This window comes from Acanthaster planci, linkage group LG15 (genome assembly GCF_054643075.1).
Source record: "Acanthaster planci isolate LZ-2023a linkage group LG15, COTS_SCS, whole genome shotgun sequence".
NCBI lineage: Eukaryota > Metazoa > Echinodermata > Asteroidea > Valvatida > Acanthasteridae > Acanthaster > Acanthaster planci.
In genome coordinates, this window is record NC_141791.1 from 9,328,186 (window position 1) to 9,343,899 (window position 15,714).

A 15,714-nucleotide genomic window follows, 5' to 3' on the forward strand; every position below is an offset into this window, starting at 1 on the left:
GAACAATATCAAAGACTTTTAATCGTTTGGTCTATGCTAATATTCCACAGTGTGTCTGATTCATTAACCGCTTGCTTTTTCCACGAAAATATTGTAGTCTGCGGCCGTGTTGGTCGACTTGACCACCTTGTCTTGTAAATTAAAAGTCAACTGGTACGTCAACAGCTCTTTAAAACCCGAGGGATAAAAAGGTCCGAGATCGGTCAACAGAGGCACGTCTATTAAACGATATGACATATCTGTTTTTATACGCGTCGGCGATCGCTTTGTCTTGATAGTCGTTGGCTGCTTCGGTTCTGTTCTAAGCCGACGTATGCCATATTTTTAGTCTGTGACATAGGCAACCAATTGTCTTTAAAATTGTGGAATACGTCTGCGTCTCGATTACTGACAATTTTGTTGCCCCTGTAGACTGACGTTGAGTTCCGACACCAAATTGCGTGTGACGGTGTTGCATACTGTTCGATTGTCATCCGATGCTCCGTTTAGCTCGAGTTTAAACGCCAATTTTGCGGTACCTGGCACGACGGCAGCGTCTATGCCCAATGCGGAAAATTTGACGTTCAACGTATGCCCGGCCGCTATGGAGCTCGAATTGTGTTATGGTTACTCGCGTCGTTCACCTTTGATAGCCCTAGGAACTTTGAGCCGGTAACTGGGGTTCAATTTCTTTGTGTATGCGCATTTATATTTTATAATAGACGGTTTTATATTTAACCAATTTATTTCCCAAATCACAAACACAAACGAAATCGCAATCAACGACACATCCGCCGCAAAGAATAAGTCTTCGTATTTGCCCAATAGATCTCGTTTGTAGTACGTTTCGACTCTCGTTTCTGCCAATGTATCCGAATATGATCAATGTCGACGGGCATGTCGCCTAGCATAGATTCAATGTTTATTTAATTGGCTTGAATTTCTGCCAACTGGTCTTTAATTTGATCCATGTTTTAAAATATTTGTTTTATAAATGGCAAGTGCTTTAATGATGGTTGGAGGAGCCATAGTCAATGCATTGGCGTTGACGGGCTCCAACTTTTTATTCCGCAGTTTATCTAAAAACAAGGTCGACAAGGAACATAAACGACACGACCCTGCCCTAAAACAATTGGCGCAAGCTAAACAAGCCTGGGAAAAAATTGTGTGCATATGTTACATTTTTTAAATGAGCGCAGGAGACAAGAGCGCGCGAGTCAGCAGAAATTCGTCAATGTGGACGAGGCATTGCGTGCTTATTCTGATCTGACCGGTAAAACGTGATGCCTTTGCCGCCGGAGCCTGAATTGTCAGATTTCTACGTGCTGTCGGAAGATCAGAAAGTTGGTGTGGATTCTAGGAGGGACCGCGTTAGTCGTTTTTTTTTTTTTTTTTTTTTGGCGTATCGGTATAGTTAACTTTATTTTAAAATGGACAAAGAATTTTCAAAATTGCTTTATAGCCCAGAGAGTTACTGGAAAGGTGAAAGTGCTGTGGATAATTTACATCAAAAGACCGGTGCAGACAAGTCAATAATTCGAACCTGGCTAAAAAAGCAAGCCATTGGGCAAATTTATTAACCTGCCCCTGGATACGTACCCAGGTCTAGTACTTTACAACAGGAATCGGTCGAACCGAATTACGCGCATCAGATGGACGTGCTATATCTACCCTGGGACCGAGTTAAAAGACTTACAAGTACACGTTAACTGTGGTCGACGTGGGATCCAGATATAAAGAAGCTGAATTGTTGACCAGTAAAACGGCCGAGCGAGTGTCTATCGCCATAAAACGGATTTACCATAGATCACCTTTGACTTGGCTTAAATTTGCCGTGGTGGATTCTGGATCGGAATTTAAAGGCAAATTTAAAAAGCTGTTGGTCAAAAACATAGTTGAAATTCAAGTGGGTGAACCGGGTGTTCATCGATCGCAGGGGATTCTTGAAGGATTTAACTGAACGTTTGCTGAACGGCTGTTCGGTCATCAATACATGCAGGAAATGTTAAACGTTGGTGAACGTAACGTAGAATGGGTCGAACATTTGGCTCCAGTTATAAAAGCGCTAAACGAAGAAAAAACTAGGCAAATTGATAAAAAAGCCTGCAGCAGCTATCAAGTTAGATCCGGTAAAACAAGCACCTAGCGCACCGGCCTCCCAAGAGAAGAGAGATAGAACTACCCTCAGATGCAGTTGTCTGGTACCTGTGTTACCCAGGTGAGCAAGAAGGCGGCCCTGTTAGAAGAGCAATCGATCCGACTTGGAGCGTCGACGTGTATCAAATTCAAAAACGCACGAGTCAATTTAAACGAGTCCAGGGCAAAAAGGTGAAAACGGGGCCAATGTTGTAATACTTGTTAAACGGCCCCAAGCGGAGTTCTGTACACGACGTAGAGATCGTGATAGTCTCCGAGATTTTGACACCTAAACATTTACTATATACCTTGAGCTCGGAAATGTTCTTCTTCGCTTACGGTCTGCTGCTTCAACGAGCCATAAAACGCGTCTCAAGTTGGTAGGGTGGTTTCTTCAAATCGATCGAAAGAATCTTTGTACTCGTATGGGTAAACGCCTTTCTCTAAAAGCAAGTCAGTGTTGTTTGGAAATCTTTTGCAGAGTAATTTGAAATCGTCCGGGGAACAGTTTTTGACCAATCGATCGAGCAAAGTGGCCATGAAATGAAACGAGTCTAGAAATCTAAGTTAGCCAAATGAGGATACATAATTCTCGGTGTTTTTGACAACATTTACTTTGCTACCGTTAAAAACGCGAGCACCTTGCATAATCAGATGCGCGTCGTATTTCTCTAAAGATCACCGGAATAGGCATTAGTTTAGGTACGATTTGTTGTTTGAGATTGCAATTGGCATGTGCTGGGCCCCTGTACTTACCCCTGATGTGACAGTGATCGCGGACTGCGAAATTTATTGAAGGGTTTCTCACAGCTCATACACATTACAGTTGTACTCTGTGAAACCGCGATGTTTTTGAAACTAAAAGCTGCTTTTTGGTCATTTGTCTTTGGCTCATCTGAGATAGGACACTGACACTGCGATTCTCTCATTGGATAAATCGATTTTTCACAGATCCAGCAGATGTTGCATTTGTCGTGGCGTTTCTGTAGCTCGGATGTCCAAACGAGAGGTGTTGGATCAGCAAATGTTTTGTTAATAGTTTTCGTTTCTCTAGATAACGATTGTACAAATGAATGGCTGCATCTTGGCCTCGATGTGTTTCGCGACTGGTACATACACCGTCACATCGCACGACCACGTAAGAGTAGCCACATGGCCTGTGACGTTGCATTTTAATACTATTTAATACTATTAAATATTTCTGTTTGAAGTCGTTCTAAAACAGACTCGAAATCTGCGTTTGTGACAAACAGAGTGTCTTGTTTATTTTTATAGTTTTCAAACTTGGGAATATGTTTACCCTTTTGAGGTAATTCGACTTTGCAAGGTGTCGTGTCCATGCCTTGACAATCTCCTTTATGTCTGTCGAGTCTCTGTTCTGTTTGAAAGTGCTTTAAACATCCAAAGCAATAATATTCAGAGGTTTTAGCGATATAAGATAATTTATCGTCTATAAGTAGGGAAAGCTTTGCATAATCAAATGTGCGTCTTAGTTTTCTAGATTTTGAAAAAACAACCAGGATCGGCGTTCTGCTTGGCACAATCTGGAGTTTGTGATAGGTCCGGTGGGCTTGCACTGACACTTTATTTCATTAGCCTGATGACATGAAATCTCAGAGTTCATTCCCCTCGATATTTTGCACAATTTTTTGCACAACTTCCTAGCCAAATTATCTAGAAATCACTCAATAAGAATGTGCGACAACCAATAACAATGGAAACGCGTAAGCCCATAGCAAAACTTTTTTACAATGTGTACAAAGTCAATGGGAGAAATTTAATTTTCAAAATTAAATAATAAATCTAATTACGATGCCTAAGTGATGTCATGCTTCTATATTCATCTTTGCTGATGGTCGTTGCTTGAACCAAGTTTCATTTTCTGAAGCAGTCAAAATCTACGCCATTCTGGCTGTTGAAAAATGTGTACAAAACCTATGGGGAAAAATAAATACTCAAAATTCAATAAAAAATAGACGATGACGTCATCATGACGTCACTCTCCGGCATACATCTAATGCAAAAATGACTATACATATGCCGACTGTGAATGCTGTGTGACAAAGATTAACCCTAACCTTCCCAAACCACACAGAATTAAACAGTAGTAAAGTGTTTAATTCTGTGGGGATAGGTCTGGTAGGCCCATAACAGCTGGCTTTTGCATTGGGTTTGGAATACCTCAGAAAAACAAAGTCCAACAGCCTCTGTGCACAAAGTCCCATATGAGGAAGGTTAGGGCCAGCAACCCTTGGGGGTTAGGGTTAATGGCAAAAGTGCTGCAGAGAAAAACGTGCGCAAAGTCTATGGGTTTTGGCCCAAATAAAAGAACCCCCCCCCAAAAAAAACAACTGACAAACAGAAAGGTTTTTTTGTAATATTGCAAAAAAGCCAAAAACAATGCTTTTAAAAATCTGAAAAACAAAGCTAAAAATAAGTTGCTCCCCAATTGCTCTCATCAGTCTTGTGGGTGATCATGTACTGAACTATGATTTATTTAGGGAAGGGGGCTTTCTTTCTATTTGAGAAAATGGACTTACATGTCTCTTGACTACACGAGTTCACAACTCTAAAATGACTGACATTTCACATACTGTGACTTCTACATCCTAGTCAATAAACTAGTTAAGTTGATCTAATTAATAAACCAGTAAATAAAAATGACAATTTATGTACCGGTACCTTTTTAAACTGCTTACAGTACTGGTAAAAGATTTTTAATTTTAATTTTATTACAGTGTATAATCAACATATTACAGTGTTATGTAACACTTCAAATGACAACTAAACAGTAGAAAGCTTTCATTTTGTTTTGTTCAGCTCTTGCCCTACTCCTGAAAGATGTAATGCATATCTACTATAGAGTGCCGAAGTATGACGTCATTTGAATAAAAAAGCAAAGCGTATTAAACTGAATGGAATAAGAGCATGTGTTGGTTCGAGTTCAAACACTGTCTCCTATTACACGTATAAATGTGTGCATGGTGTATTCACTTCAGCACTCTATACCCGATATATGTTTATGCTGGTTTTCCAAGCTGACTGCACCTTTAGTCTTTTCTAACAATTTTGCAGTTCTAATACTATGGTTCTCATATCTTCTTAGCATAAGAGGAAGGTCTAACAGTAAAAAATGTGAGGAAAAAAAGACAACATGAACACAAATTAAAGCTTAACAAAGTGTTCCGAGGCATTCAATGGATGACTGCCTGGTTTGGAAGTAACTTTTAATTCCATGACTTTTAGTCAGTTAAAAAAAATAAACAAATCATTATCCCCTTTGATTAAGTTACACAAAATAAACAACATTTGCACTTATTACATACCATCATAAAGTTGACTGTTAAAAGGCATACCAGCTAAGTTCAGTAAGCCAAGACCCTCATTGTCCATGGTTCAACTAGTTCATGCATTCCCAAGGTACACATTAGTTAAGTAGACAAATAGAATACATGTATATCAGATATTTATGACTGGATTTTCTTCGAAGAGTGTCCTTTTCTTAGATTTTTTTCTAAGCTACGTTGTGGACAAGGGCGGTAGATTAAAAACAAATCAGTGGTCGGAAGCAAAAAGCAGGGTCAGTCGGAAATAAGAACCATAGAATTAAAAAGAAGCACCTTCAATTGAACAGGATCATTAATAATAATGATTGGTCTCTTAGTAATATACTCCAGACAAGTTAATTGTAAAGCTTAAATAGCAACATATATGAGGCTGTAGAACAGAATTTTAAACCCTGTTATCAGTATAAAGCTAGAACTTGTAAATGTTGCAACTTCAATGTTTCAAAAAGTTACTGCTAAATTGTTTACTAGCAATCAGGACTGACAGTTATTTATTTCCTTTCTTTGTTCCATTTGATTGTTTTTTTTTTAGCATTTTGTGTTGTTGCTAGGGGTTCTGATGTCCTCTTCTTGGTTTTCTTGAATGTTTCAGAAGCATCGATTGGCTCAATAACTGTTCCCATTTTTGTTGTTACATTTGCAGTTGTTATCTTCTTGAAAACTGAAGGTGTGTTCCATGTGCTACCAATTGGTACTCTGACACTACGCTGGAATTGTTCTGGGGCACTATAGGGAAATGGTAAATGATTCACCTGCAACAGTGAAAACAACAGCAGTATAACAATAAGAAAAATTTGTTGCAGCAGTCACAGTAGCAGTATTCACAATAATCAGGATACAAATAATCTCTAAGTTTTGCAAATAGAAGGGATTCCAAACTCCAGAGAACTTGGTTGAACCATACTCAATTTGTTTGAAACTTGGTGTGAATTGTAAAGACTCTCCTTATCTATACAAAGTTTGAACTCAATCAGGCATGCTGTTTTGTTACAGTCATCTCAAGTTCAAGGCAACATGTGTGTCAATCTGCAAGGCTTGAGCACCACGTTTTTGGCAGACGTATCTTGGAAAGATGGTTCTGCGGTATGTTCAATTTTCAAAGGTTCAGCTCCTGTAAAAAAATGCACCGTGGTGATATCAGAAAAACTGTCAAAGGGGTCCAATTCCAGCCCCCCCCATCTTTTAAGATTAGCATTAATCAGTCAGATAATTAGATAACAAATATCAGCTTCAGCACATGTGAACTGCTCCAGAAAAAGGTGATATACATGTAAGTTGCAAGAAAATGAAAATCAAGTTACATGATTTGAAAGCAAAGCTTTCATTTGGTATATGATAGAGTTCCATATAGCTCCTCCGATTCTAGTGGTGATGTATTTGCATATTAATTAGTTCAATAGTGTTTAAATTACACATTTGAGAAACACGCTCTGAAATAGCTGGCTATGTTGTGGATGTAGGCATGAAAATCCCCTTAGTAACCAAAATGTTCCTATTTCAATATCACCTTCACATTTCACACAATGATTGTGGAATGATTTTCACTGATTTTGCAGGAAAGAAAAGACTTTCTTTTGCAAATAAACGCAACAAAACTGAGAAAATACAACAGAACAATTCTTGTAAAGTGTTATTTTGACAATTTTATTTACTGAAATCACCATTTTGGTAAATGAATCCTGAAACTATAGACAATATCATTTATGACAAAAACAAAACAAAAACCAGAATTTTTGACAGGAAGTGACACCCTCTTTACGTTGAGTGGGCCAGAGCTGTTAAAAATGCATTTTGCGCCTTATACTACCTTTCCCTGGAGCAGGTCACATATGAACATCAATCTTTTCTGTCTGGAAATTCCTTGTTATCCATTTAAGAAACCTTGTGTTACTTTTTTCTTATATTTCACAGCTTTGTGCAACATCTTTTCTAGTCAGTCCTTGGTCACCTGCAAAACCCAAATTTTCACAAACCAAACCTCTGATTGAGGAATCCTCACAAGTGACAAACAGGTATATATACACATGTAAGTAAAATCAACTTGAAGATGCATTTTCCCATCAGTCCATTCCTACATGAGCAGAATAGTATGTGTAAACTATGTAAGGTAAAAATGGAATGTAAAAAAGGCTTCATGACAATGCAACTATCTTTAAAAAAAGATTTTAATTTTTAAATTCTTTTTGAGAAATGTTGGTGAGATATTTTGCTCATGAATGATACAAGCCAATTTGGGACGAGCCCGTGAGAGAATACCTACCCAAACAGTCCTATATATGCAAATTTTCCTTGATGCCTTTTGCCATTTGCTAAAAACTTGATCAACTGTAGTACGCCCTCTTCTACTACAATGCGTTGCAGTGCCACTGCCACTTTCATCCTACCTTTCAAAAGGATTTGAACGTGGGGAGGACTGGCAAGTGCAGACTATTTGGGTAGGTATTCTCTATTGGACTTTCCCGCATTACAGGGGGTGGGGGGAGGAGTCAACTGTGTTCAACCTACCCAAATAGTCATAGATGTACATATGCAGAGTAGCACCATGGAGCTATTAGACACAGTAGTTAGAACTAAGTCCCCACGAACCGTAATCCAATTAACTGCTCTGGCCAGCTCCACAGACGAAGTGTGGTTACTGGCCACAGTGTTTATGACCCATTGTACAAAGTGATAAAATGCCAGGCTGTTGGTAACCCACAGACTCGCTGTGTCTTCTTGCCACATATTGAAGTAAATAAATGGTGGAAAAGATACACAAAGGACATGTGCAGTTCTCTACAGTAGTCCTTAAGAGTCGGCGAGAATACATCGATCCCTGGAGATGCACTTGAAAATTCCAAATCAGTGGTGGTTATTTGGTAAAAATCAGACATTTTAAAAGTCATTTATGACGTTTTGCAGTTCTGGCGGAAGAGAACACATACCCAAATTATGAAATGCGATATTTCCATCATAATTCGTAACCCCAGTGGTTCCCATGGTTAAAAGAAGGTTGAAACATGCCGCAAAAATGCATTTCACAACGTGACAAGGTTTCATGCAGAGACAGTTTTGGACAGTGACAGAAAGGACAACGAATCTTCCTATGTTTTTGTGTGTTTTTCATCTTCCTCTGGACCAGCTACCTTCTTTTAGTTTTCTTGTCGGGTATTTTGGAGAATTGTTGTTTGTCAGTAATTCTATTTATTGTTAAGAGAGACATTTTGGGGATGTAAAGACATAATCAGGCTTTCATTATCATTGGAATATCAGTCCATTCTCCTCCTGGATCTTGCCCAGTAACACCATCACCCTGCAATCTACCCATTCCTGAACTGTTGCCACTTCAAATTGAACTAGGATGGCTTTTGAAGTTATTAAAAAATCTTGACCCTCACAAGGCACCCGGTCCCAACGGAATCTAACCAACTGTTCTATGTGTAGCTGCAACCTCCATTGCTTCGCCATTACTTCATGTGAGGAACTACTCGCTTTCATCTGGCACACTCCCAATGGCTTGGAAGTTATCCAATGTTGCCCATGTCTTCAAATCTGGCAAACGAACACTCATAGAAAATTATCGTCCTGTACTTCTAACTTCCATTGTCTGCAAAGTTTTGGAAAGGGTAGTCGCTGACAACATTAATGTCATACCAGAGTATTCACTTCACGGATCTCCCCTTGCACTACAACCTTGTACAAGTACCTTGGAGTCACAATCAACAATACCCTCACCTGGAATGACCACATTAACAGTGTGGTTGCTAAGGCAACTAAGACACTAGGTTTCATTTGGCATACTGCAGGTGGAAGTCTACAAGTGCCTTGATGTCTTTGTACAGAACCCTTGTTGTGCCCATCCTTGAATATGGACTGCCTACCTGGTACCCATATACAGAATCTCTGTCATCTAAACTTGAACGGGTTCAAAGGAGAGCAACCAGGATGTTCCTCAAACAGCAGAGAGGAGACATGTCATATGAAGATAGACTCAGAACCCTGAACTGGCAAACCCTTGAATTTCGAAGGTAAAGACTCAGTTTACAGCAAAATGTCTGTGCAGGTTAATTAATTGTCCAATCGTCAACCTAAATACTTCTGTCAACACTCGTCACATGGATACACTTGTTTTCAACCATCTATATTCTAGAACAATAGAAAGGTATTTAAGTAAAAACGTGTCCTTTACTTGCCATAATCTTATCAATATTGATTTTATTGTATTTTTAAGCCATTATCCTTTCTATTTATAGTTCTATTATTCTTCATACATCATTTCTATTTTGACATTTTATTGAGATTTCCTTTGATATATCCTTGAGAAATGCAATTACATCTGTAACTCAAATGGATCTTTTTTTTTTCAATTCACCATTCTTTTCCCTTATGCAATATCCCAATTTTTAGGCCACCAATTAAGGATTCTAGTCTCATCGTATTCATGGTTTTGTTTTTCAATACTTCTTATACTACTTTTTTTCCCCAGTGATTCTCTTGCCATTATAGTTTCTTCCCTTAAGGTTTTTGGTTCCACTTTAAGGATGGATTAATTGGCTTTTGAGCTACAGTGGTTTATTTTCTTTTTTGTTAATCCTGGCCACATGAAAGTGGGTTCTTTTGGTTTGTTTTTTGATGTTTGCCTTTTTAAAAAATATACATGTTCATGCTTTTTTAATTTATTTTTTAAAATTTTTTGTTCACTTTTGTTTGGCCGAATAAATAATAATAAAAAATAATAATAATGCACCAGATAAATCATAAGTGTACAAGGGAGGATGAACAGAAGAGCAATCACTAAGGTTGTAGTAATTTCTGGGAACTCACTATGAGGTGCTGTCAAGTAAGCCTGTTTGATATGACAATATGATATTGATATCAGATACCGTATCATTCGTAAAAACATGTATCGTGATATTGTGTAATCGATACACTGAAAATTATCGTGATAAGCTCCAAAGGATGTACTGTACATGCACCGCGTGTTGAACCCTCCATTACTGCATTTAGGCCACACAAATACTCCATTGTAAACCTCTAACCATAAACTCACTGTTGAGCCCAAGCAGCTGCAAGGGTCTTACAAGTATTGGGGGGTGGAACCAAACCAACAGACTCTACATGCGTGTATTATGTATTGTACAGTAAACTCCAGCTAAGTCTGCTCTCTCACTCAGGGACTCACAAGATCGTCATACCATAATGAGGTGAGGGCATCAAGACCAGCACCCCCTCTTGTAACACATATGCACTCTGTCCATTTAGGGGGTTGCCTTATTGAGTGAACTTTACCACTACAGCACTAATGTGTGCTTGGAAATGGCTTTTTCAATACAGCACCATGATATTATATGATAACTTAATGTCCACAATTTCAATGTTGATATTTGCTTTCCACCAGCATTGGAGTTCTACATATAGAGATATAATACATATGCATCATTTGTTTTTTATTAAGTGGCTCTCAAGGCATAGTGATGATTTCGGTTGTTTATTTTATGAATGAAAAATGATGTCAACACGATGATATCGCGATATAAAAAGAAATTAATACTGAACAGGCTTACTGTAAAGATGCCTTGGTAGCAGTCCATCTTGGTTAAGAACCTGTTGCCTTTGGCACTACTGGTGGGACAACTGTCTTGCCATGAACACAGTCTGCTTGCAAGACGCCAATCAGGTAGCATAAGGTGTACCAAATTTTATTCAAATTTAACTCGCAATTGGCTTATTGTGTCTCTAGATTCAACACAATTGGTTTGACTAATGTCACAAATACTTGTAATGTCTTCTCCCCAATAGACCGTACTCGCGGCATCCCTAATTCCAGATGTATTCCTGAATGTACAGTATAAATTTTGAACCCGTAATGGGATGGTATCAGGTGATTTGGGGGGTCGGAATGAAATCGTAGAATATAGTATGGTTCTTTGAAGTTAACATTTTCCAATAAATACACTACGTTGGGGAAAATGACTGAAATTGGGGACGCCGCGAATATGGTCTATTCTCTTGATTTGTGCCAAGTACCATTTGAGAGTCCGAACTCGGGGTGCAGAACACCCGACTTTGGTTGTTGTATTGCCCAACCTGTCTGGTAGTAGTATCGGTGACTCCACCAGTAGTTTGGTCAGGCAGGAAACCATTGTTCGCATGGCCAAAATGGAGTGATGAGGAGTATGCAGCAGTTTCCTTGCTCAACTTTGGAAGGACCCTTGGAAAAGGTGAAATCGGGGAAGGCATATGCTAGCATGCCCTCCTAGTAAATTTGTAGAGTGTTCCTTGCCCATGCTTGTTGGTGTGGGAATCATGGTGCCAAAGATTGGTAGTTGGGCATTTGCAGCTTCATGTCATGCGTGCAAATTACCAGGCACAAATTCACAAGTCATGTTTGAAGCAAAACATCTGTCCACTATCATCAGACCTCCACGGCTGGATTCGCAAGGATGACCATCTGCTCATCAATTGGTCTAAGATGCCCATGGCCCTTGCATCGGTCTTGGGCTATGTATATTGCAGCTTTAAGAAGGGACAGTGTAATTCTAAATGCTGCTCCTGCAAGAAAGCACTTGTCTACTGTACAGCATTGTGTCAATGCTGTAAATGCACCAATAATCACATGGAGACGGAAAGTGACTACAGTGGTGGAAGTGAAGATGAAGATACAGACTCGGAATACAATGTTTTCCATGACACTAAGTTGATCCGCAAGACAACAAGAAGCTGATCAGTCGGGTGTGTCAGTTCTTAAATTTGGGGTTCCTCAAGCCTGCACTGTGCTGTAGTACTGGACCACCACTTATATCCCATACCCTATTTTATGGCGTCTTTAGTCAATTCTTTGGTCTTATCTCAAGTCACAGACCAAGAACCAGTCTGTTTTATCTGTTTTGGATTTCATAACCTGATAAAATGATCCACAAATAATATTTGGTAATAACAGATTGCTTTTCCCCCCAGAAAAACCATTTGATGCAAACTGGCAGTGATTATGAATAATTAATTATTATTATATTATTATATTCTGAACAATTACTGTAATTAGCTGGGAACCAACACATTTTTATTGTCTGCTTTTGTCTGGTTTGCTTGTTATGTCTGAATTGGTGTGTATACATGTAGTTAACATGATTAACACACATGGAAATAGTTGACAAGTCCAATTTTACAGAGAGGGGTGTTTTTCACCTCATTAACAAATAAAGGTTGACTAGTCTGTACTTGTTGGATTCTCCAAAGACATTTCCATAAGATTTCCAGGTTGGTATAATCTAAAATATAAGTGCCAAGTTTGCCTGTTTCAATTGGTGTGCACTGATAACATTTGAAAATTGAAAAAGTATTGAAACATTTAAGTAGATGAGTCTACATCAAATAAAGATTCATAAAATCAATAAAATTCAACCAAAGAAAAGTCCACAGCAAATCAAGATTCTGCAAGAACGTTCATTTTCAAAAGGCATCCACACAGGGACGGCCCAAGACTGCTAGTTACATTTGAAGCCCTGAGTATTGATGAAGAAAAAGAATCTAGAATAATTCTACTTCATAAAATTATAGTTGGAAAGAGTAACTCCATTTATTGGGTAAGTCCGCAGCAAACACAGTACAGAGTAGATTGTGGAATAAAGTTGTAACACTGCGGAAAATGTCAGTTGTGAAACTATGTAATTCAAAATCATGTAGTGAAACAAGAAGGAAGATAAGTTCAGATGCTTTTTTTGTCAGTGTCCTGAGAAAATCTTCAAACTTTACACAATTTTCTACTATATCGGCAAAATGAGATCTGTATCTGTTAATAAGTAACATTTTCTGCACAAGGGTATTGGATAATATCCACTGCGACTCGTCCATTACGACTCATCCATTGCGACTCGTTCTAGGACATGTCTTTTGTCCCGCCACTGATTAGATAAATAGGAATGTTCACGTTTGAAGGTTTTTAATTCAAAGGTGTGTACCTCGTTGAACGATTGCAATATTTATGGGAAAATATTCTAGAGTTAATTTTAGTTGTGTATGTAAAGAATTTTTTTTCATGTAAAATGTAAATTTTAAAAAATGATTGCATATGCAAAGTCAAATACACAGAGGTCCACGTTTGCAGGCGCCACACAAAGGTTGGTGTATGGAGGTCCACGATTTGGGTGAGGACTACAGCCCGACTCAGAAGGCTTTTACAACTTCCAACTGTACATTATTTTAATATCCGTAGTAACAGCAGTTACCATGTTACACATCGACTTCCCTAGGCTTTATTTAATGAGGTCAATGGTTTTGGCTTTACAATGACATGTCCACAATTGAAGGTGAATACCAGTATGTATGAGTGGGTGAGTGCACCCATACAACATGCAATGGCTGCTGCAAAGATGAAGGCCATCTTAACTGACAAACCTGTAAGTGGAACCAAGCCAAGGGCATTACAGTAAGTTTCAGCAAGATGTGACTCAGATTCCATGATGACACGAGGGTACATGCTGGTTATGCATGCATATACACATGTATGTAAATGCCTCTAAATATAGGAGTTCAGGCAATGGAGGAAAAGCCACCTAAGAAGCCGCTATAAATAGCTGTGATGACAAGCTCGTTACTGTGTGAGTAGAGAGGACAGGCTGGAATGGGTAGAACAGGAAATCACACATCCCTGCGACTGTTGCAGTGATCTCTAAGTTTTCAATCCAGCTAGCGACATCTACACAATCTGTGGAAATGTTGTCTACTGTCTACAATGGCCAGCACATCAACTTGAGGTTGGTTGAGCAGACCTCCCAACATTTGAATTCCAAAGTTCCCTGATCAGTCCCGAGTCAGTTGCGCATTCCACGCAAACTGTCAATTTGCTACTTAAATACTACTTTGAAAGATTGTATGTTCCACTAAAAAGTCTATTGCATACACCTCAGCCTTTATCCTGTCTAATTTCTGCAAAAATTCATTGAATGCTGTTAATTTGGGCACATCACGCACAGACTCGACACACTTATGATGCTTATTTGAGCTGACATGCTTTGCACAGTCCCTGCATGGCTAATCAGTAAGTCTACAGAACAGACACTGCAATGAGCATAGCTCACCCCTGATCGCGATGGTCCAATACACAGCCATTCCTCCTGATATCTTTGTATATACTGCTGTCATTAGTATTATTTTGTTCGCATTGCTTTTGGCATTTTGTATTACGATTTTAATTGAAAGCAATCACAACACACACCGTTATTGACATTATAGAGGATGGACACTGAAAGAGTTACACTCGGGCACTTCAAAGTGTTCAATGATGGTCACCGCCGAGTCAGACAAATAATAGAAAACCTTCCAAAAATGCCTGATTACTGACTGTATCTTAGCCGGACAAGTCGGGCCAGTAATATCCCAGCAATACTTGTAGTTTTTACTTGCAATTAAATACAAATTATTGCTTTTACCAGGAAATAGGGAGAGAAAAATCCCTGATATTAGACCTACTTTTCCCATCGTAAAAATTTTTTAAAAGTTTGATACACTGTTCCATTATCCATGCAAAGTTTGTAATCTTATTCTCAATCCAATACATCAGTGTTCTTGGTACAAATTGACTGAGACTGGCCAACAAACTGTTCACTACTGCTGGAAAGCTTAGTTCATTAGGAACAAAATGCGCAATTTCATCACAGAGAGTGATCATGAAATCTGATTAAGTACGCTTTTGTACTAATGCCATGATAATAATGATTCAAACAAAACACAGAATCTTGTAAACAACAGGGCTATCTATTCCCAAAATAACTCCAGAAGAAAGAGCTCATTAAGGACAATGACTGCACATAAAGATTTAGGGCAGACAGCGTAATACAAGCAACTGCGCAAGCATTAAATTTGATTTTGTCATGATATCACACCATGCACCAACAAAGGCATGAATATTCAATTTTCTACACCTCGGTACACGAAGTTTAAAGGATGCAGATTACCATCAACAAATTGTGGTGGCAATCATAGGGTACAAAGGTAAGCGTTTGCTGCACTCTGGCTATGGACATGCCAGGCATGCCAGAAAGCAGTAATTGGCCAGATGTTACAGCCCGGACAGTTCAAACTCCTTCTGTGTTCTTCCTCTATAACATCAATGCCACAGAATTCATGCTTTGCTTGTATCATGTACATAAATTGTTCCACTATACATGTAATATCTGAAGTGTGAATGGTGCAAAGACCGGTGATAGTATGAAAATTAACTTTCACAAGTCCTCGAAATATTTTGCCATTTTTGCGCTGTTTTAAATGGAGTAAC

At 38.8% G+C, this 15,714-nt stretch overlaps 1 protein-coding gene and 1 long non-coding RNA gene across 5 annotated transcripts in view; one reads left to right on the top strand and one right to left on the bottom strand.

The window, feature by feature from the left end:
- Positions 1-3,354: 3,354 nt before the first annotated feature.
- Positions 3,355-15,714, bottom strand: part of LOC110974878 (U3 small nucleolar RNA-associated protein 14 homolog C-like) — a 95,956-nt gene continuing 83,596 nt past the window's right edge. For 2 of the 3 annotated variants that reach the window (XM_022226805.2, XM_087146381.1), the window contains one exon: positions 3,355-6,214. In XM_022226805.2, coding sequence (XP_022082497.2) covers positions 5,954-6,214 — 261 coding nt within the window. In that variant the 3' untranslated portion in view covers positions 3,355-5,953. The remainder of the gene's footprint in view (positions 6,215-15,714) is intronic. The other variant, XM_022226808.2, reaches the window with a different exon arrangement.
- LOC147796675 (uncharacterized) lies at positions 6,461-13,087 on the top strand. Of its 2 annotated transcripts, none has more exons than XR_015427814.1 (3): positions 6,461-6,545; positions 7,374-7,488; positions 9,248-13,087. It is a non-coding gene; the product is annotated as an uncharacterized LOC147796675 (long non-coding RNA). The 2 variants fall into 2 exon arrangements; XR_015427815.1 differs by having other exon boundaries at positions 7,374-7,474.